Source organism: Podarcis filfolensis, assembly GCF_964270895.1.
Source record: "Podarcis filfolensis genome assembly, chromosome: 1".
In the NCBI taxonomy this organism is placed as follows: domain Eukaryota; kingdom Metazoa; phylum Chordata; class Lepidosauria; order Squamata; family Lacertidae; genus Podarcis; species Podarcis filfolensis.
The window spans coordinates 62,645,106-62,666,349 of record NC_139604.1 but is presented as its reverse complement, the minus strand read 5'-3'; the positions used below and the strand labels follow the sequence as shown (position 1 = coordinate 62,666,349).

General features: G+C 43.1%; 1 protein-coding gene across 1 annotated transcript in view; it reads right to left on the bottom strand.

Moving 5' to 3' along the window:
* Positions 1-18,383, bottom strand: part of LSP1 (lymphocyte specific protein 1) — a 76,133-nt gene extending 57,750 nt beyond the window's left edge. Inside the window, exon 1 of the mRNA XM_083587631.1 lies at positions 17,947-18,383. Within this exon, the coding sequence (XP_083443757.1) occupies positions 17,947-18,023 (77 nt within the window). The 5' untranslated portion in view covers positions 18,024-18,383. The remainder of the gene's footprint in view (positions 1-17,946) is intronic.
* Between the last annotated feature and the right edge of the window lie 2,861 nt (positions 18,384-21,244).

Sequence of the window (21,244 nt, the reverse complement as noted above, 5' to 3'; positions counted from 1 at the left end):
GACCTGAGGTTCCCCATTCTTGGCTTAAACAAACCAATAGTGTTACAGACTACCTTGTTATTGGTAAATTAAGATTTCTTAAAACTAAAGAAGCCCATGGCACCTTGCTAGAGCAGAATCCCTCTGCAAGCAAGTTAAGATGAAGACATACTTTGCAAGAGGTCAGCTGCAAGTCAGCTAAGGCTACCATACAAGATCTGGATGCTCAAAATAATTGTATCACTGAGAGCAGCAGAGCCTTTGGCACGGTGGACAACTTTTCTTTTTTCTCTCCATGAATATATTGGAATATTCAGCTTTTGAAATCTACATCCCCTTATGGAGGTTTTGCAGAAACTAGGGTTTGGAAATTATATCTTTTCCTAAAGATTGGACGTGCTGTAAAGATTTGCTAATTACACGTGTCTATCGTCAGGGGGTAGGATCCCATTAAACACAATCCCTTTCATTTAACTAGGGCATTAGGTTAAAGGGCTGAGCGCTTCAAATGATAATCCCCATGAAACTAGAGCTTTAAGAGCTGTATCCCATCCTCATTCTTTCAACAGCACTTGTTTGCAAATACTGTTGCAATTCCCAGGCAGAACAGCTTGGTACTGGGGGCAAGTTTCAAACAAACTGTTACTAACCAAGGGCACAATCACATGAACAAATTCACATAGCCATAGGATTGCAAAAGTGGAAAGTATCTCAACTCATTACACTGAGATGCGTTTCTCGATACCCAATAATCCCAGCAGATTACTCTGTATCTACAAAGCTATTGTGTTCCACGCAAAAGACACAGGGACATCATGCTTTGCAAGGAAAAAGCTTAATAAAATAAAGTCCGGTTAGTCAGCTCATAGCAAAGGGGAGAGGAAGACAGCAGGTATGAGTGAGGTATAGCAAGACACATGTGCCAGCGATATATGCCTCAAACGCATGATCTAGGAGTAAATTTAAATGTGCAGGTATCACACATTGTACCACTTCGGTCTCTAAGCAGGATTGGCACAAGAGAGTTTTCTGCCTGATGCAAAATGGTGGCTCCTTCCCCACTTCATTCCATGTATAAAAGTGGACTAGACCAGCAGCTGAATCCTACCTCAACGCTGTAGTATGCATATGATATGTTTGTATCAGCATAGAAATGTGGGTTTGTAGCTCAAGCAGACACTGTGGGGTCCTCCTGAATCTGATTTTTGTTTCACACTTGGATGCATAGTGTTCTCCTGGGAGGACTCAGTGACTCGGCTCCTTTGGACAATGGAAGACTCCTTTCCCACACGTTTTTCAATGTGTAAGATGGAGGAAGAACAGCAGTGTTTGCAAACCACCGAGAGATCATTAGGTTGAAGGTGATCTCTAATTGCAAAGAACCGATGATTGTCAAGAAGAGAGTGAAGAGCCTGTCCAGAAGGTTCAGGAATTTCCCTTTGACTGTGGTAATGAAATAAGCCCACTGCAGTTCCTGCGTCATCTTGCAATGACCAGGTATACACAGGTGTGTTATGTTAGTCCCAAATGATAAAAAGACACAACTACTGGAATGATTTGGGTATGAGCTCCTCCAAATGCTACTTAGTATTCCAGCGCCTTTTGCTTTGCCAATGCCGTTGTGAAAGTAATCCTTGCGTGTATGCCATAACAGTCCCCATGTGTACAAAATATGGATGTGCCCTTAAAAGCCTCTGTATTTATTAATATGATATCCAATAGGGCAACTTCTGCTTTAATCTCTGAATGCCTGGTGAAAACTTTTCTTTGGCATCAAACTTCTGCAAGCAATTTAAAAAACATCTTCTATAAGAGCTAGCTGGTGGTCTCTGATTTGAAATTTTCACTTGGTGAACCATTTTCATATTTTTATGATATAGTGGGATAAAAATATTTCTTACTTGATTAATTAGCAATTGTCGGGGTACAGATATGGAGCAGTAGGCAGGACAATTGCTGGGAGCAAGGGGTTCCTGTGCCCAGCTCAGATGCTTGCCTCCTACAAAAAGTTCTGCATTCAGCAGCCACATTAGGCCTTAGTTCTGGAAAAGCCCGGAGAATGTGAAGAGAAACAGGAGCAGGGAGAGGAGGAAAGATAAGGAAAGGTTTATCAAAGAGCCTTGGTGCCACTGAGGCTTGCTAATGTGGAGATTTTTTAAAAAATGAACCCCCTTTGAGAGTTCGCATTGGCTAAATTACTGCAAGTGACTTTAGTTTGGGTCTGTGACAAATTGAGGTATAGGGAAAAAATGCATACTTGTGGCCACTGCCCAAGCAGTCAGGAAAACTCAATGTAAATATTTTCATAGCAAGTCTGAACAACTTTGTGCGGCCTGCGAGATGAGAATCAGTTTGTCCCTCAGCTCTCCTATAGAACTGGGAGAGAGGCATGAGAGGTGGAGAATTAGGATTTCAAGGCATATATTTCTCACCCTCTCAGACATTTCCTTCCTCTTTCCGCAACCTCTACTCCATCAAACTTTGCCTGCCATGCCCATCCCTAGCACAACATCCATCTTTGGAATTCTGGAATAAAGCTCCTGGTACCTCGTCCAACTTGTGATGAAGCAACATGTTACATTTAATTTCTGACAGGCCCTTTCTTCCTTATGAAATGTTAAAAATCCTCACAAGAGAGATGTTGGCTTTGAAGAACAGGTGGTGGGAGGAAAGACGCTATAAAGAAGGACTCTTGAAAGAGTGTAATATAGTCAACTTATATAAGACAAACAGCATTGAACTGAAAATAATCTCTATCCACTATTTTTTATTACAGTACTCATTGCCTCGCTGATGTTTTTTCCTACCTGTCCTGTTAATATTTGGAGGGGGTATTCAAATTTCCAAAATATTCAATTTTCCTATCACATATAAAAAAACAAAAGCATTTCCTTTTCTTTGCTTCACAGTCAAGTAATCATCACCTCAATATTCCCTCTTTGTAGGCTTCTCCTCATTCTTGCCCTCACCATCTTTCATCAAGATCAGGGGCGGCTAACATGTGGCGGGAGTTTTTGGACCACAATTGCCATCAGCCCCAGTCAGCATGAGACCAATGGCTGGGAATTAAGAGACTGTACTTATTAGGGTCTGTACAAAAGCTCAAATATGCACACATCCATCAGGGTTGGGGCCATTTGGTGTGGTCCATGCATTCATTCTCCTTGCTTTGCCATCTGCACAACACTTAATTTATCTAGAAATATATTGTTTTCATTTAACTGAAATGTTAAGTGTCCCTTGTAAGATTTTCTATCTTATGCAGGCATAAAGTTCAGTAATATTTGGATCCCCTAAATCAGAGTTGGCCAATATGGACCCATCAGATGTTGTGAACTTCAACTTCCACCCAAGCTGGTCAGGGATGGTCGGAGTTCCTTCCTGTTTGCTTCCTCCTTTTTGTTTTACTTTGCTTTTGAAAGTGTTTGAAAGTGTTTTGTGTTTTTCTCTCTTTATTTGTATTTTCAGAACAGTTGGAAGCGGTAGCATTTTAGTTGATAAAAAAATAAACAGATGTTTATAGTGTTTTTTCTGATTGCATGGTTTTTAGAGAGATGAAGCTTTCCTTTCAGAAGTTTGAAAGATAATTGATATGCTTCTGCCATCTATGTTATGTGTATGTGATACATGAAAGTCAGAAAAGAATTGCTATCACTTGCTTTCCAGAACAGGGACTGTACTGGTCTTTTGTACTCAAAAAATGAACATAATAATCCTCTTTATAGTCATTTCTGAGTAACCCTATCAAAACCAACAGACTTTCTTCTATGCAGAACTGGGATTTTTAAAGTGAGGTCATCACAGTGAAAAGTGAAGCAGCCCCCTTTATTCTGGATAAATTAATCCAGAGCATTTTTGTCTCTGGCACTGCTCATCATCAAGTCAGGCTCCGCCCACTGCCAACATGCACCCCCAAATCAATGACCCCCTGAGGAAATGTGGCCACCAGCAGAAAAAAATGCTTGTCTAGCCTTGTTTTAGAGTGCACACATTTGAGACATAGGTTCTGTTCAGCTCTGTGTTCTGTGCAGCACCGAGCATGCTTTCACTAATTATATGATAAATGGTAGTGGTAGCAATATCATGTATATGATGTACTGAACATGTTCAGAAAGAGATCTCATGAAGAGTTTGCAAAGCAAATTAGGCTCACAGCTTGATCTTTATCATGCTGGAGTGAGGAAACCATTCTGTTTACTTGGAAGGCCACATCGTCCTTGAACCTCGGAAGTCATTCTGTTGATTTAGTTTCGAAAGATCATCCTGTAGATGAGTCACCCCTTTAGACCCCATTTTCTCAAAGTTAGGTAAGATTAAGGCGGCATAAGGTTACCAGGGAGTTGCTGTAACTTTAGTGAGGACAGTGTCCCTCAGGAGCTTCCAAACTTGCATTCAGCCCAAGCATTACCACCACTATTGAGGCAAAAGTACAGGAGCAGCATAGAATCATAAAGTTGGAAGGGATCCTGAGGATCATCTAGTCCAACCTTCTGCAAACACTCAGCTTAATCACGTTGTTGACAGCTAGATGCAGCCACTACCTTGGCACAGCAAGTAACACAAGGTAAATTCTTAAGCAGCTGCTGCATGCCTCCTTAATGTCCTCATCCAGGGGTCGGCAAGGTTTACCTCACTTGGGCTGGTTCACTCCAGCGGAGATCCCTCCGTGGGCTGGATCACACATGCGGCTGCGATTTCTGGCATCTGCGCAGACATGATTTCTGGTGTTGGCATCTGCACAGATGTGATTTTCGGCCTCTCAGCATGCGCAGACACAATTTCTGGCACTGCAGGAGCGAGTCCCTACGCCGTGCTGGTTTAGCGCAGCACATGGGGACTCGCCGAGCGGGTGGCTCAGTTCGGGGGCAGCTCGTGGAACAGTTAAACAACCCCCATGGGCCGCTTGTGGCCCATGGGCCTTAGGTTGCCTATCCATCCTTGTTAATTCCTTGTGACTGATTCAGGTGTGGGACAGGGCAGACTGCTTACTCTTTCCATGTGTCTTTCCTAAAATATTCCAAGGAAGGAACGGAATACCTTGTTACTGAATAATTCCATGAATTTGCTCTGAAAAAGTAGGAAAGGGGGGAGAGGAATCCATCCGTTTTTAAGAATGATTTTATTCATATGCCCTGAAAAAGCAGAGGGAAGATCCACCCCCTTTTACCAAGTTTCAGCCATTGTAGCTGTACAGCAAAGAACTTGAAAAGTGCTAAAGACTATCTAATCCACATTAAGTGATCTTGTCAACAAGACCTCAAGCGTACAATGCAGGAGATAGGAAACAGTTTTATTTCTTTCTTTGGAAAAACAGGAACCGCTTGATGGCAAATATGACAGCACAGCCACAAATTGTGCTTTCTGAAATTAAGATTCCCCTTTGGAAGTTAGTCAGAAATTAGACCTATGGAGAGTTTGCCAACAAGCTATAATTTTTCTCCAGAGATCCAGAGCAGCCACCACATGCACTGTCTTTAATGAAAACTCCCATCTGTGGGACAAGAGCTACCTTTCTCTCTCCCTCTCATCATCCCATGCATGAAAAAGGGAAAGAACATATTTTCCACACAGTCTGGAGCAGGCTTCCTCAACCTCGGCCCTCCAGACGTTTTGAGACTACAGTTCCCATCATCCCTGACCACTAGTCCTGCTAGCTAGGGATCATGGGAGTTGTAGGCCAAAAACATCTGGAGGGCTGAGATTGAGGAAGCCTGGTTTGGAGTGTTATAAAATGAATCACACATATGGGTGTTTAGAAACAGACCAGAAAAACAAACTGGAAGCTTATGGATCACTGAAAAATTCTGTGATATTAGCATTTATACACACAGATTGTTGTATCTATATACTGACACAAACCACAAATGAACAAACAGGTTGTTGGAACAAAGATCATGGCAGCTTCACTCTTCCCCCAGTCCCGCTGCTACTACGCTACCTGGGGCTAAGCCATGGTTTGGCTTAGCATAATGTCTGAGCCTGGCCTCAGGGTTTGTCTCACTTCAGATGAACTGTGAGTCTAGGTTCAGAAATACTGCTAAGCCAAACAATGGCTTAGCCCAGGTTAGCAGGGGGGCTGGGGGAAGAGTGAGAGTAAGAGTCACAGCTGTTGCTGCACCCAGTTTTGACTCTGGTTCCACCCACCACTGGCATGCACCCATGGAAAGTTGTCCATGGGGAAATTTGACCCTTGGGCTGAGAACAGTTTTGGACCCCTGCCCTAAGAGATGTTTTTCCCCATGGCAGGACCAAAGTGATGGAATCTGGTGCCAGTGACCATATGTTGTGAAAGTGGACAGTATATGTTAGTATGCTAATTTTCTCAGAACAATTTTCCTTCCTTCCTTCCTTCCTTCCTTCCTTCCTTCCTTCCTTCCTTCCTTCCATTTGTACATGAAGTGAACCAAAATGAAAGTGAGAAGCTGGATAAGGAAATTATTGTTGTTATTTGTAGGGAGGGACTCTTGTTTCGTGCTTTCTGATCAATAAAACCATAAGCTACCAACAACAATAACAAAGTGTTTCATTGGGAAACTAGAATCTGTCCCATCAATTCTCTGGATGCTGCAGTGATCAACTGCTGACAGATTCTGTCCTCCTCCCCGCCCCCACCTTATTTTACTGTTAAATGCCACCCCAATCTCTGAGCAGTGCAAGATTCTAGGCTTTACTGGTGTTTACCCAGGTTTTAGTTTCCCTGGAATGAGGGGAAGCAGAGACTGTGGTGTCTTTAGGATATATGGCTTATTTACACACACATATATAACACATATATAATATATGGAAGTGAGAGCTGGACAATAAAGAAGGCTGATCGCCGAAGAATTGATGCTTTTGAATTATGGTGCTGGAGGAGACTCTTGAGAGTCCCATGGACTTCAAGAAGATCAAACCTATCCATTCTTAAGGAAATCAGCCCTGAGTGATCACTGGAAGGACAAATCCTGAAGCTGAGGCTCCAATACTTTGGCCACCTCATGAGAAGAGAACACTCCCTGGAAAAGACCCTGATGTTGGGAAAGATTGAGGGCACAAGGAGAAGGGGATGACAGAGGATGAGATGGTTGGACAGTGTTCTCGAAGCTACCAGCATGAGTTTGACCAAACTGCGGGAAGCAGTGGAAGACAGGAGTGCCTGGCGTGCTCTGGTCCATGGGGTCACGAAGAGTCGGACACGACTAAACGACTAAACAACAACAACATATAACCTGAGCCTAAGTTGGACAGGGTCACATTATTAACACCCCAAGAAGGTCTTGCTTCTTCCCTAGCCACAGCCTTGGATTCCAGCAGGAATCAGGCATGGCTTTGTCTCTCAGCTGCCCAGCCTGCAGCCTGCTTCTAACTTCTAGCTCACACCACTCTGGTCTTTGTCCTTCTAACTACCAGAAAGTTGAAGGATGGGGGCCCACCCACTTCCTCCCTAGCACAGAGCTACATCCTTTGTTACCTTAACGGCTCATACTTAGGTAAGTAGAAGCTGACCTAGCTATTCCAGTAACTGTATCCTTCATGAGATTTTAACCCTTGCTGGATCCAGGAATTAGAAGGGACTCTGGCTTGTAGCCTACCCACCCCAACCCACAACAATCCTTTAGCTCCTTAATGCACTTTAATGCCTGTTGCGGTTTAGATCTGCACAGTTCCTCAACATGTGAGCACTAACACAGTGAAGCATGGGACTGAATTTCAGGCTTGCAAATAGCCCCACACCCTGAGTGCAGGACATCACATGTGTTACCTACCCTTGGTCCACCCTTCCTTTGAAAGACTGTGCATGCAGGAGATACATGCACCATTGCACATGACTTCTGTGATACTGAGGGGTGCAAATCCAAGGCAAACCTGCAACCTGTTCCTGTGTCTGCTTGCACAAACGGGCATAAACACAATACACAATGAACCAGATTTATGTTTTAAAGATGCAAGAACTAAGGTGCACCACTGGGCTATCCTCATGTAAGTGCCTTGGTTCTGAAGTGTGTGTGTGTGTGTGTGTGTGTGTGTGTGTGTGTGTGTGTAGGGGACAGTGACAGCAGTATAAAATACAACTTTATGTAAAATGTGTGCAAATACTTCAGAAATAAGGCAGCTGCTCCTCATGAATCCCTACTGAAGTGCCTAAAGCATTTTGCCTTCGTTCATCCAAAGAATAGTAAAAAAGGATTAGCAGCAACTGCAAATCCGCAGCACTCTCTGTTTATTGTGCAAGAAATGCACATTTTGTTTCTCATTTTGCTGTGTCCTCACGTCTCCCCTCAAGGTTGTGCTTCTATTACGAAGATAACATATTTTCAAGATCTCAACGTTGGGAAAATGCAGCCCTCTCTCCAGATCGTGCGATTGTCGCTTATATGGGTTCAGCTGTGTGGAGTGCGGTTGTGCAATTTGCACCAGCCATCTCTTGAATATTATTTGTGATGCAATTAATGAGGAGTGATAGCACCACAGCCTTGCCATAGATCTCTGCATGCTCACTCTTCACAATCTGACACGATGATGAAATGCCCGTTGTGCTGATTAGGTGCAATTAATGCCTCTTGGCCCTGATGTGGCTACTTTTAAAATGAGAAATGATGGCATGGTGAAGGCAGGTTCTTGTCACTGCCTAATGCAGTCAGTAGACGACAAAACAGATTTGACTTTTAGTTTGTTTATTGATACTTTCCTTTCAGTAGCTGGGGGCAGCTTTTTCCTGTGTGGGAAGAGGGGACCAGGTGGGGGACGGGACTTTTGCTCATTATAACTCTCCCCCCTTTTAATCGCATCAGATCTCCAGAGAGCCCCCAGAAGCCCTACCCGTTGTAAGAAAGACAACTCCAACTACTGAAGCCCAGGATTAAGATGCTCAAGGAACTGCCTTGCACATCTGGTGTGCATTAAGATGGATACATTGACAAAGAAAATATACTCCAATCTGAAGCAAGAATGGGGTTAACCCCTTCCCTTCGGGGCTGAGAATGGCATTTCTTAGGGAACAATCCTAGCCTTATGGTGAAGGCAGCGTGCTGGGAATGGGGAAGCTGGCCTTCAGCTTCTAGCTGTTCCCCCCAACACTGAATGGGTTTTGCTGAATATATCAAACCTCAGTCTCAAAACTTCTAGTTATCTGAACTCACTGTCAGTGGCTTCACGCATTGCAGAGATTCCCCCACCACCGCCTCCATCTGGGTGAGATGGCAGCTCTTCATTTTATTACGTTTAAATCCTACCCTTCTTCTAAAGAGTTCAGTGTGATTTATATGGTTCTCTCCTGTTTTTATCCTTACAACAGTGATGGAGAACCAGTGGCTTTCCCAGTGCTGTTGGACTGCACTTCCTATAACCCCGGTGGTTGGCCATGCTGGCTGGGGCTGACAGGATTAGGTATCCCATCCCTGCCTTACAACAACCCTGTCAGGTAGGCTAGGCCAAGAAATGGTGACTGGCCCCAAGGTCATGCAGTGAGCTTCACACATAAGTGTGGCTTTGAATTTAGATCTTCGTGGCCTAACACTCTAACCAATACATCAAGGTAGTTTCAGGAGGCTAATTTGTGCTACTATTTTGAAAGCTCGCAAGACCACCATAACTCGACTTTCCCTTTAATTTCGATGCCATTGTTCATTCTGGTAATTTCTCTGGCATGTGATGAGATTGCTGCTGGCTCCACTCAAAGCAGCCTTGGAATGTTTTCCAGGAATTTACCAGCACGTACAGAGAGAATTCTTCACCTATTATGCTTTTTTAAAAAAGTGCACATGTTAAAATCTAAAGTCATACACATAAAAAAACATAATGGTATAAAAAAATTACATGCATCTACATCAGGGACGCTCCTCAGTAAACTGGGATTGACTGTGGCTCCCTGTTGAGAGCAGAAGATAGCAGCCCCAGGTTTGCGGCAGCATAATGTGTAAAGCAGTCCTAAGAATGGGGTGTGGATGTGGATATGGAAAGCCCCTTCTCAGGTCTGTGTAAATCCATCGCAAATCATTAACCCTCTACCTAGCAACAACCATGCAGTGTTACTGACAATCAAATATACTCAGTGTACATCTTCAAGTACATTGGAAAGTACTGGATGAACATTACAAATAACAACATGGAAGGATGTCGCCTGCCACATAAGGGTGCACTTAGAAAGCTCTTTCATCATGCCCAAAATGGTCAGAAGATGTCAGTTAATGTTGACCATACTGGGAGGGGGGAGGGATATGTGAATCAGAGCCCAGCTGTAGCTTTCTATAAGCTAGATACTCCCCCCCGCCCAGCAAAATGAATCTGTGTTCATTTCAGAATTCACAATACTAAACAGTTATCTTCTTCAGAATTGAGTTTGTGGCCAACATTGCCCCTTGTCTATCTCTGGATGTGTCATATTCGTACCTTAAATACTGTGGGCCAGTGTGCAGAAAAGTTCAGCCATATACATGCCAGAGGATGGCAATATTCCACACATTTTGTAACAAGAAAATAGGCCTTGGTATGGTTCTCATAGGGGTGTTAAAACAGTATGAAACCCACTATGTTTTAATATTAAGCTAGACAAGAAGCCTTCATATTCTATGGACTTAATGTTCTCTTGTCATTCTATGAGCAGCTCTCAAGGGCTGCCATACGTCCAGATTTTCCTGGACATATCCAAAATACTGCAATCGGCAGCAGTGTCCAGGTGGAAATCAGGATTAAATGTCCAGGGGAAATCTGGACGTATGGCAGCCCACAGCAGCAGTGCCGTTTTTGCCACTTTCCCATAAAAATAGCTCAGAACCGGCATAGCTCAACAACTTTTCTGTCCCGATTTTCACTGTTTGAAATATGGCAACCCTATCTAAACTGTCTCCAGAAAATAAAACATTTTAGCAGTCTTGTGAAGAGGTAGAAAATGGCAAAGCAGAGCCTGCCCCCTTGAGGGCAAGCAAGAAAATACGTATGATTTCTGACTGCTTAAAATGTACATGTCCCTCAGGCAGAATGAATGGTTTTTCCCCATGTGTGAAACGGAACAGTCTCAAAGATTTATAGCCATGGCGCAGATTTCTCTAAATACACATATTTTGGCATAACCGTAGCCTGTATAGTTGTGCACATGGCCATTTGATGTATGTTGAGAAGAAAAACATGAAATCAGACTGGGGTGCAAGAACTAGCAAAATCCTATGCATAATTGAGAAGTTTGTTCCACTGAGTGCAATGGAGCTTTCTCACAGGGAAGAGTGCTTAAAATCACATCCATAATATGATTGCATATGGCTGATCTCCTGTGCTGTTTATTAACTTTTCTAAAGCCAACACACTAGATTTTTTAAAAAGAAAGTAAGTAGTTGCTATGACTGTCTAGTTTAATCAAAGCAGGAACTATCTGTTCCAGAAAAGAGTTCTGTTCTACAGTGTGCGTGGTCATGATCTGCACTCCCTTGTGCTACTGCAATAAAACACTAAGCCATGAGTGGAGAACATTTGGCCTCCAGATGTTGCTGAACAACTCCCATCAGCCCTGACCATTGGCCATGCTGGCTAGGGATGATGGAAGTTGGAGTCCAGCTACATTTTGAGAGCCAAAAATTCCCCACCCTTGCACTCAGTCAAACCATGGGTAAGCATGAATATGCAAATGTATGAGTACTCACAGCAAAAACTTTCCTGTTTAGAAAGTGGCTAGGATTTTACCAGAGCCATTCAGCATAGGATTGTTTCATATACGGCCACAAGTATGTGGGAGAGGTGAGGCTTACACTGCCAACAATTGTCAGGGTCCAGAAGTAGGACCTTTTCAGTGGTGGCCCTGATACTGCACAACTCACTGCACAGGGACATTAGCCAAGCCCCCTTCCTCATGGCTTTCAAGTGTGCTCAGACGACCTACTTAACTGTTTTGTCTTAATGTAGCCCTGTTTTAAAATTGTGTTTGAATTTTATTGTAGCAGTGTGATACTGTAAGCTACTTAGTGAAAATGTTTTTGCTTTGAAGAACAGGGAATAGGCACCTAATTTAGATCACTCAAACGATATGCTGAACAAAACTATTCTGCAATCACATCTAACAGGAAAGTGCTTGCAGCTGTTTTAGACAAGATCGTGGTTTGAAACAATCTCATATCCTCTTCCTGCATGCCCTGCCTCTTCTTCCTTCCACTCCCTTGGTGGACGCTCCTTTTTTGAATTTAGATTGTAAGTTCCATGTACATCAGTGAAACCATATAAATGATAATAGTAATGAGTTCAGTGTTGATGTTCCTGTGTTCTTCTGCAGGTTTTCTTGCGATTATGCTCAATGAATTTTTCTTTTTGCTCTCTCACTCTCCAGTGGTATCTCTCCCATTTGCCTCTAGATATGTTGCTATAACTTAGGTGCCATGGTCCCTTGGTATACTTGTGTCTGTCATTTCCTTGGTAAGGTATGTGTTTTTACAACCACCACTTCATTTCAAAGAATTGTAGAGTTGGATAGGACCCTAAGGGTTGCCTAGTTCAGCCCCCTACAATGCAAAAATCTCAACTAAAGCATCCACAGCAGATGGCCATCCAACCTCTGTTTGAAAACCTCCAAGGAAGGAGAGTCCACAAACTTTCAAGAGAGTCCATTGCACTGTCGAACAGCTCTTACCATCAGAAAGTTCTTCCTGATGTTTAGTTGGAAACTCCTTTCTTGGAACTTGAATCCATTGGTATGAGTCCTACCCTCCAGAGCAGGAGAAAGCAAGTTTGCTCCATCTTCTATATAATGGTCCTTTAGATATCTGAAGATGGCTATCATATCTCCTGTCGATCTCCTCTATTTCAATTGTTTGATTATTTCAACAAAGGTCTCATGAAAACACACTCCTTTCCTGAAGCCATGGAAGAATACTGTTCCTCTTGAACTTCAGTTGTCTTCATAACCTTCATCTGGGAAGCAATCCACCCAGCGTGTTGCTTGGACAAATATCCGTGCATGGTTCATTTTAACACTGAAGAGGTTATCTGTGTGATTTATATGCATGTTCTGCATATCTCCATGTGGAACTCTCTTGAAGATCTGCAGGGCATGCAAAATTACATGCAGCACCAGCCTATGCACGTTTACTCAAAAATAAGTCCACTGAGCCTTACGTTTCTGGTAAGTTTGCTTATTAAGGAGGATGAAGAATGCCAGATTGTAGGGGACTATCAAGTCTACTGTTAAAAATGTTGTATTATATCCTAAGTCGGTAGAATCCTGTTCCAGATTTCTTTTTGTAATGAGTGTTTTTTCTTTTTAATTGCAAAAGATATTGGACATACATTGAATATCACAGTGGGTTATGCTATTAGTTTATATTTTATGGTGCATTGAGCTGTGTCCTACTTCTTTGTTGTACTGTTGTATGAGTTATGATGGCCTTTGCTAAAGCAACAACAACAAAGGTTTGGATTTGGTAGGTATCTTTCACATCAAAGTCTGAACGAATCAAGAGAAATGAATCAAAATTCACATTCTCATTAGCTGCTACTATCTCCCTGCCTTTGTTAGTCTAGTGCTGTTGCAATTTCCAGGAAATACTTCAGGCTCAACAAAGCAACACTTATCTCAGTGTGTTTCTCAAAGGACCTGAACTACATAAGTCAGACATTTTTCAGAAGCTTGATAATGAGAATTCTTTTCTCTTTGCTTTCAGGGGAAAGCTCCGGAAGATTGATCAAAGTGATCAAAAGTTTTTGTGACTGTAACTAAATAGTTTTTTACAGAGAGTGTTAGACTGATTCTCAGGAGTGCCCACATCCCCTTGTCGGGCACTTATAAAATCACTATCATGCTGATTGTTAACCAAGACATGACTGCACAAATAAAAGATTTTTTTAAAAAAATGAAGGGAGAATCTAAAGCAAATAAAGAGTGGGAAACTGCATACTTTAAATGGACTGATAAGTGGTTTCCTTGTAAGCTGTCATCATACATTGTGTCTCACTGCAACAGTCAAGCTGTATTTCAGCTTTTCCTTTTGTTCACTCAAGTGCACCATATTTTTCACCGAATTTTCACCAGGTTTTTAGTACAGCCACGCACGCTTGAGTTATACATAGAGCTGCAACTCCTCTGCCCCGCCCTCTGGAATGCAGTTCCAGGGGTCCAGAGATACCTCACTAGATATCAGCTTTCCCAGACAATCTCCTTCCAGTGCTGGATATTCTTAGCAATTGCTGTAATCTTACTTAGGACTCTCCAAGTCTCCTCTAAGGGATCTGGAGAATTCAGGACAGCTGAGGATGAGCGTGGCAAAGGAAGGGATGAAGCCTGCTGGCACAGCAAAGCTTGCCTTAATCGATGACCATACATGGGCAGCCTCTGAGCTTTGTAGCGCATTGGAAACGAGAAGCCTGAGTAGGAAGGCAACCTTGAAGGTTGTGCAAGGATAGTTGATTGTGTCTGTAAGAAGCTATTTTCTAGGGATGTACCTCCCAGCTTCACAACAAGAGAGGTGCTAGCCTGCCTCGTAAGATACTGGCCTGTACTTACGTCAACACAATGTGCATGTTCTTTTATTGTACCAGCTTTAGTGGGTGCAAAATGAAGTGGCTGGTTATAGGTTGGTACCAGCGGCAGGAAATGCATCTTGCCACTGGTTTCAGGAAGAATCCAGTGTGCTGCATTTAAGCTTTGAAGTCCTTTGTTGCTTAGGAGTGTGTTGTCCAAAGGACTGGCTACCTTACAAATGTGTCTGGGCTTTAAAATCTTTGTCAGAGCTCCTTTTCCGGGTGACTTCAGTGAGGGCTTTTTGGGTGGTAAAGGTAAAGGTACCCCTGACCGTTAGGTTCAGTCGCGGATGACTCTGGGGTAGTGCGCTCATCTTGCTCTATAGGCCGAGGGAGCCGGCATTTGTCCGCAGAAAGCTTCCAGCCAGCATGACGAAGCCGCTTCTGGTGAACCAGAGCAGTGCACCAAAATGCTGTTTACCGTCCCACTTGCACTTTGACGTGCTTTCAAACTGCTAGGTGGGCAGGAGCTGGGACCAACCAAAGGGAGCTCACCCCGTTGCAGGGAATCGAACTGCCGAACTTCTGATTGGCAAGCCCTAGGTGGTGGTGGCCTGCTTATAGAATGCCATCCCTGGAGAGGTCTAGCTGGCACCTTCGTTGCAGTGTTTTGTGTTGGCCAAATGCACAGGAAAGCATGGCATAAAATTGTGCGACGCAACCATCGCATATTCCCCCAGAAAACAAATCAGATTGAATACTCCATATGTAGCCAGCATCATATAAGCTCCTGCAGCATCGCCCTAAAGTTTTTAATTGGTGATATCAAGGAACTAACGGAAAGGCAAATTCTGAGAGAAATGTGAAGGGTTTTTGGTGTTTTTTATGGTGAGATATCAACATGCAGGAATGACCCCATATAGTGCCAGGGGAGGGGGAGGTAGGGATATAACATATGAGTTTCCATAAATTATCCTTGCCTATTCCTGTAAAGCTGCCTGTGACAAAATGCAAGTATGCTGAGGAGCACTGTTATTTGCTTCAACAAAACTTTATAGCAACAATTCAAGGGGAAAGAGGAACTGCACTAAGCAAACCCTGTGGTTACCCTAAGAGGAAATATGCTGTTCACAGATTCAGTTTCAAGAAAGAAGAGGGGGAGGAGGTTATAATGAAGAGCCATTTTCATCCTTGCAGATCCTTTCTTGGCATTTTGTGCAGAAGGGAAGTGAGTGACTAGAAAAGAGCCTTGAGTCTTGCAATCAAGGGAGTGGCTAGGTGCATGTCTGAGTCCTGCAAAGACTTCCTCAGGGATAATTCCTAAGCGGATTGCAAAAATGAGGCTCTGTGACCAATTCCCTACATCACATTTTCAAAATGCAAGGGGTGGGTGTGGATGCAGAGGCGAAATGCAACATAAGAAGCAGAAGTCAAAGGCAGTTAAAATAATTCATTCCTTGAGCTACTCACCACCTTTAAAATAGATTATGGTTGTCACTTTTCATTTTGGCAAATGTTCTCAAGCTTACATGGACCCATTCATCTTTAACAGGCCTCAGCCACTATTTTGTTCACTCAAATCCATCAATTTAAAACATCAATCAAAGGGGAAGACAATTTTCTACTATTTGCACTGAGGCTTATAAGAGTGTGCTTACAATTCTGTGCTGATTTTTGTCCCTTATTCCAAATTTTCTAACTTCATGCAAATTTTATAGCAAGGTTAAAGCAGCTGGGGCACAGGGCTGTCTCCACTAACTGTCAGTCCAAAAACGTCACCTTACATGTGTTTGCAGTGAGCCATAGGTCTGTGCCTATGTCATTAGCAAGTCACCAAAAGCAACCCCAAGTCAAAACTGAAAGAAGTGCCAACGTGATTAAAGAATAAACTGGCTGCATGCCCACGGATCATGTGAACAGACTTTCATCGATATGTAGTGATTTTCACTTTTATGATGAAGGGAAATAAGCAATTTCCCCTAACCCTTGCAAAACATGAATCAAGCATAGCCTTTTTATCCCTCAGTGCTGTTGGCGCCAACAGCAGCATTGCTTCCGGGGCAAATTCTGGCTTGCAGTGTGGAAGGAGAGGAGCGGCTTTCATCAAGACCACAGTGTAAGGGGAAATTGTAAAATAAAAATCCCCCACTGCATGCCACAGTCTCAATCCTGATCTGCTCCCCTTACCTGTGTGTTATTTTACTTCCTCCACCACCACCCCTGCAACCACATGGCTCCCTTTTTTGATGCTGAGAAGATACAGCCTTTTTTTATTCAGGTTAATACTTAATGCTGAACAATACTAAATTTTTTTGTAAAAGGAAGGAAGGAAGGAAGGAAGGAAGGAAGGAAGGAAGGAAGGAAGGAAGGAAGGAAGGGAAAGAAAGAAAGAAAGAAAGAAAGAAAGAAAGAAAGAAAGAAAGAAAGAAAGAAAGTCACAGCCTAGTCTCCCCAAATGTGCAGGTAATGTCAGGGGCATCTCTGAAGTCCTGGAGTCTGAACTCAGTAGCTGTTATGAAGCATTTGGAATAGTGGAAATGCATGGCCACATCACTTTGACACTTGAGATGTGCTCTGACATGCACAGATTTCCATCTTCTCATCCCCATCATCATTAGAGCCAAACTAGACCTGATGGCAGCGGCTCCATCAGTGCTTGGGTGGGGAGTACAGAACCCTTCCCCTTCCAACAACTTAGCGTCTCAGCAGCTCCTCCCCCCCAGCTACTTTCCCACAAGTATTTCATGCTTCCCAGTATTAAGAGTCCTGATTGGGGCGGGGGGATGCAGCATCAAGAGGGAACAGATTTTGGGGGCGGGTCCTGCCATGCAGTGGGGTGAAGTGGCCTGCTTTTGGGGGGGGAGCAGGCATTTGGTGCCTGAATTGCACAACAAAACCTTTAAATGGCACAATGAAACCTGAATGGCGCAACAAAGCCTTGGCAGCAGAGGGTGATTTCCATTGGGGCTATGCTTAAGGCAACAAAATGCTTTGAGTTGCCGCTATAGATTATGATGAGGTAAGCCATGGATGAGGGGAGGGTTCTGCGCTCCTTGCCCACTTGTCCCATTTTGCTCCTTAAGCTAGACTTCCCACCTTTTCACATGGCTGAGGCAGGTCAAGATTTAATATCTACTCTCATCACATCAGTCTTAGCCCTAATACTCAGCATTTATATAGCACCTTAAATGCCTTCAAAGCACTTAATAATCCTACCACATCCAAGCATGTTCACATGGTGAAGCCGTACTTCAACAAGAGCATCTCAGCTCACACTTCTCACCAGTTCTACGCTATAACCATTTTTTTTGCATGAACAGCAATGACTCAGAAACTCATTCGTGTGAAGCATGAACAAGTTTCCCCAAAGTAGTCAGCAAACCTGGTCTCCAGATCTCCCACTGACTGATCTCTTTTTAGATAAGCACCTCCCCTTTCCTATCTTTCTTCTTTCACTTCGCTAACCTTGAAACTGTCACAAGACATGAGGAGAACGACAAGCCAAAATGTGTCCTGTTGAAGCCGAGACCTGCATCAAGGCCCTTTCCTTACCTTTGTGTCTCGCCTTCAGCCCCTTCTTCTACCTCAATCTCGCACTCGACGTCCCTCAGACATTCCGCATCAGCCATTTTCTTTGCTTGCGAAGAGTGCAATTGAGTCAACTGGCTCTGTAGACGGTTTTGTAAGAACACCGAGCAAGCAGTTGAGCTCTCCCCACTCTTCCTGTATTGACTCTAAAGCCAGCAGCACCGGATATCATGTAAGGCTGAAGGTGCGAGTTTGTTTTTCAGTCAGAAAGAACAGCAACAAAAAAAAGAGGAACAAATTTCCCCACCCACCCTAAGATGCAGGCCGCAAAGGGGAAGAAAGAATGATAGCAGTTTGAAGAAGAGTCTTTGTCCTTAAATCAAGCTGAACCTCACAAATGTTGCATCAGCAGCCTCTGTTCCTACATGTATGGATAACTCCTATTTCTCTCTATCTCTCTTAGTCTTATCTATGTTTTGTCTATGTTAGGATCCTTAGAGCAAATAGCAGGGCTGGGAGATTGGGCAGTTGCAACACTGCTTCAGCAAGTATCTACAAGCAGCATATTTGAAGGGATGGAAGGAGGGCCAAAGTCCACAGCCTGGCAAATATGGAGCCAAAGGAACACCCCAGATGGGAGAGCAAAGAGAGCCGCTTAAGTCAGTTGGAGGGTTGGTTGTAAAATGCCTCATGGCAGTCAAGCAGCCGCCATGACGCCCCAAAAGTTATTGATTTGTTTGTTTCATGCATTTCTCCATGTCACTCCTCCATCATATTTAATTCCCACAACAACCCTGTGAGGTAGGTTAAGCTAAGTGGCAATGACTGGCCCAAGTCAGATGGCCAAGTGGGGATTGAACCCTGGTCTCCCGGGTCGTAGTCCAACACTCTAACCCCTATGCCACACATACTCTACTACTAACTACCTTAGTAATTGTGTTGCTCTGTATTGCTTTCCAAACATGGCCTTAATACAAAAAGAGGGGGCTGCTGATGGCCCTAATATGCAGCTGTGCCGTAGCAAGTAAAGTGGATTTGTTATACTGAGCTCTTTGACTATGAACAATGGATTTACTTCCAAGTAAATGTATTCAGGATTGATGTGCACATATTCCAATTTAAGCTGATTTAAAAGCAATATGATAAAACCTGCTTAATACTCTTGGCTTAGCTTGTAGATCAGCCAACTCAGAACTGGAGTTTGTGATAAAAAAGAACGATCTCAAGTAGTATTAACAGTTTAAAGCTGTTCTCTTCAGTAAATCTCTAGTGTATGTACATGTATATATCAAAATAAACTTGAAGAGCTGATCATTTATCTTTTAAATCCTGCCTTTTTATTAACTGGTTTGAGTCTTTCAATTAATGAATCAATTAAATATGTATATGTTGCATTTCAATTGCAGGTAATTTTTCAATATCTTTAATAAAAGTAACAATTTATTTTGATTAAATAGCAGATACATTTTAATTTGGAAGGTCCCTTTGATCACATTACATGGATTAGAAGATGCATTTAAGACGAGGTTGTTAGTACCCTCCACAGAGGCAACTGTACTTCAAAATCACCATATATAATTGGTTCATAATTGGCATTTGAATTGTTGTGAGGAATCAGATCATTCTCCCAGCTTATGCAAAACACATTTGTTGAGTATCAGTGAATATCTTAATCTGCAGGTCCAAGCCTTCTAACAAGTTATCTATCCAGACAGCTCAGAGGACAACAAACTGAAATATCTGGGTGGGGTGGGGGAGTTAATGAAAGGCCTTAGAATGATTTGTACATAGATTGGTCTCTACTGTGGCAGATGAAATGAGAGATGGTGGGGTAACCTCACCAAGTAGTCCACCACTTCCTTCCGGTGCCTTCTTTTCCTCTGTGTTGCTACATTTTTCCATGTTTCTAAATCATGCTCATGGATGAAGCAACTTCTCCGAAATGGCTTGGACAAGAGGACACAGTTCTAAGGGCCCCTTAGATAGGCAAGAGCACAAGGTTCTCAAATCCCTTGCACAAGAGCTGAATAAAGGTGATGAAAGGAGAGACAGGAGTTACATTTAGAGCATCTAGGCTCCCTGATGACTGAGGTAATGTATGTGCAGTGCTTTGAAGACTTAGTGCAAAGCTCTGCATGTCTACTAAGAAGCAAGTCCTGTTGAATTTAATGGGACTTTCAATATTTTTTCACATTTATTAAAATATTTCAAAACCGTAGCATTTCCTCTAGCAATTCTACCATATTTAAGTGCCGCGTTAAAAGCCTGTTTACACACACATACACACTCGCACACTTAAATTATTTACTGTGTCAATATTCTGCTAAATTAATAAATCAGAATATTTATGCAGGAAAAATAAATATATTTTTCGTTACATAGACTTTGTAGCTGTTCTCTTGGTTTTTAAAGAAAAGGCAGTCTTTAATTCAAAGACAATGCCTTCATCCAGCAAGCCTCCCGCACACCAGGATGTTGTACAGCTGCCGCTGTGAGCCAGGAGTTCCCCCGCTGCACAGGTGATCAGCACTGTCAAGTCCTGCCAGTGTTGCTCACCTTGTTAGGAAAGGAGGGGGGGAAGTGAGCCTCTGGAGTCAATCACCCACACCTCACACAGGCAATGATTGCTGTGAGAACAGTCAGCACGCACCAACACTTGTTTCCACGTGTGGATTGCCCATGCTGATTGGGGCAAGTATTTCTAAAAAGGATATGCTCTCCATGGAAGCATTGTGAAACAGATGCATGACATTTACCGCTTGTGCATTTGCCCCAATCTATTTTCAATTTTGGGGAAATGTTTCCAGTCAATTTATAGTATTTCTAATTCTGGGCAACCCCTCACCTGATGTGTGCTCCATCCTCTGTTAGGGACACCTGTTTCCGTCTCCATGCCAACAAATCTACTTATCCCTCCCCACAGCCTAAGATGTTTGAAAAGAATTCTTTCGCCTTAGGGGGCTAGCACAGGTGGCCTGCTTTGCTTTTCTGCCTCACGGTTTGCAGATCTGCCAGATCTCTGAACATGAGAGCTTTTGCCTCATTGTTATGCGTTTGGATATTTCCCCCCAGATGATGCTGTCAGAGATGCTGTTGGGAGGAACTCAGCTGTGAAGATGTTTGTTTCATAGGGCAGTAAATTATCTTTCTGTGAAGAAAGTTCCTGCAGGACTTAATAATCGAGTCACTTCTCCTAACCTTCATTTACTTTGTGCTTCCCATTGTGCAGTACAGTGGTACCTTGGGTTACAGACACTTCAGGTTACAGACGCTTCAGGTTACAGACTCTGCTAACCCAGAAATAGTACCTCAGGTTAAGAAC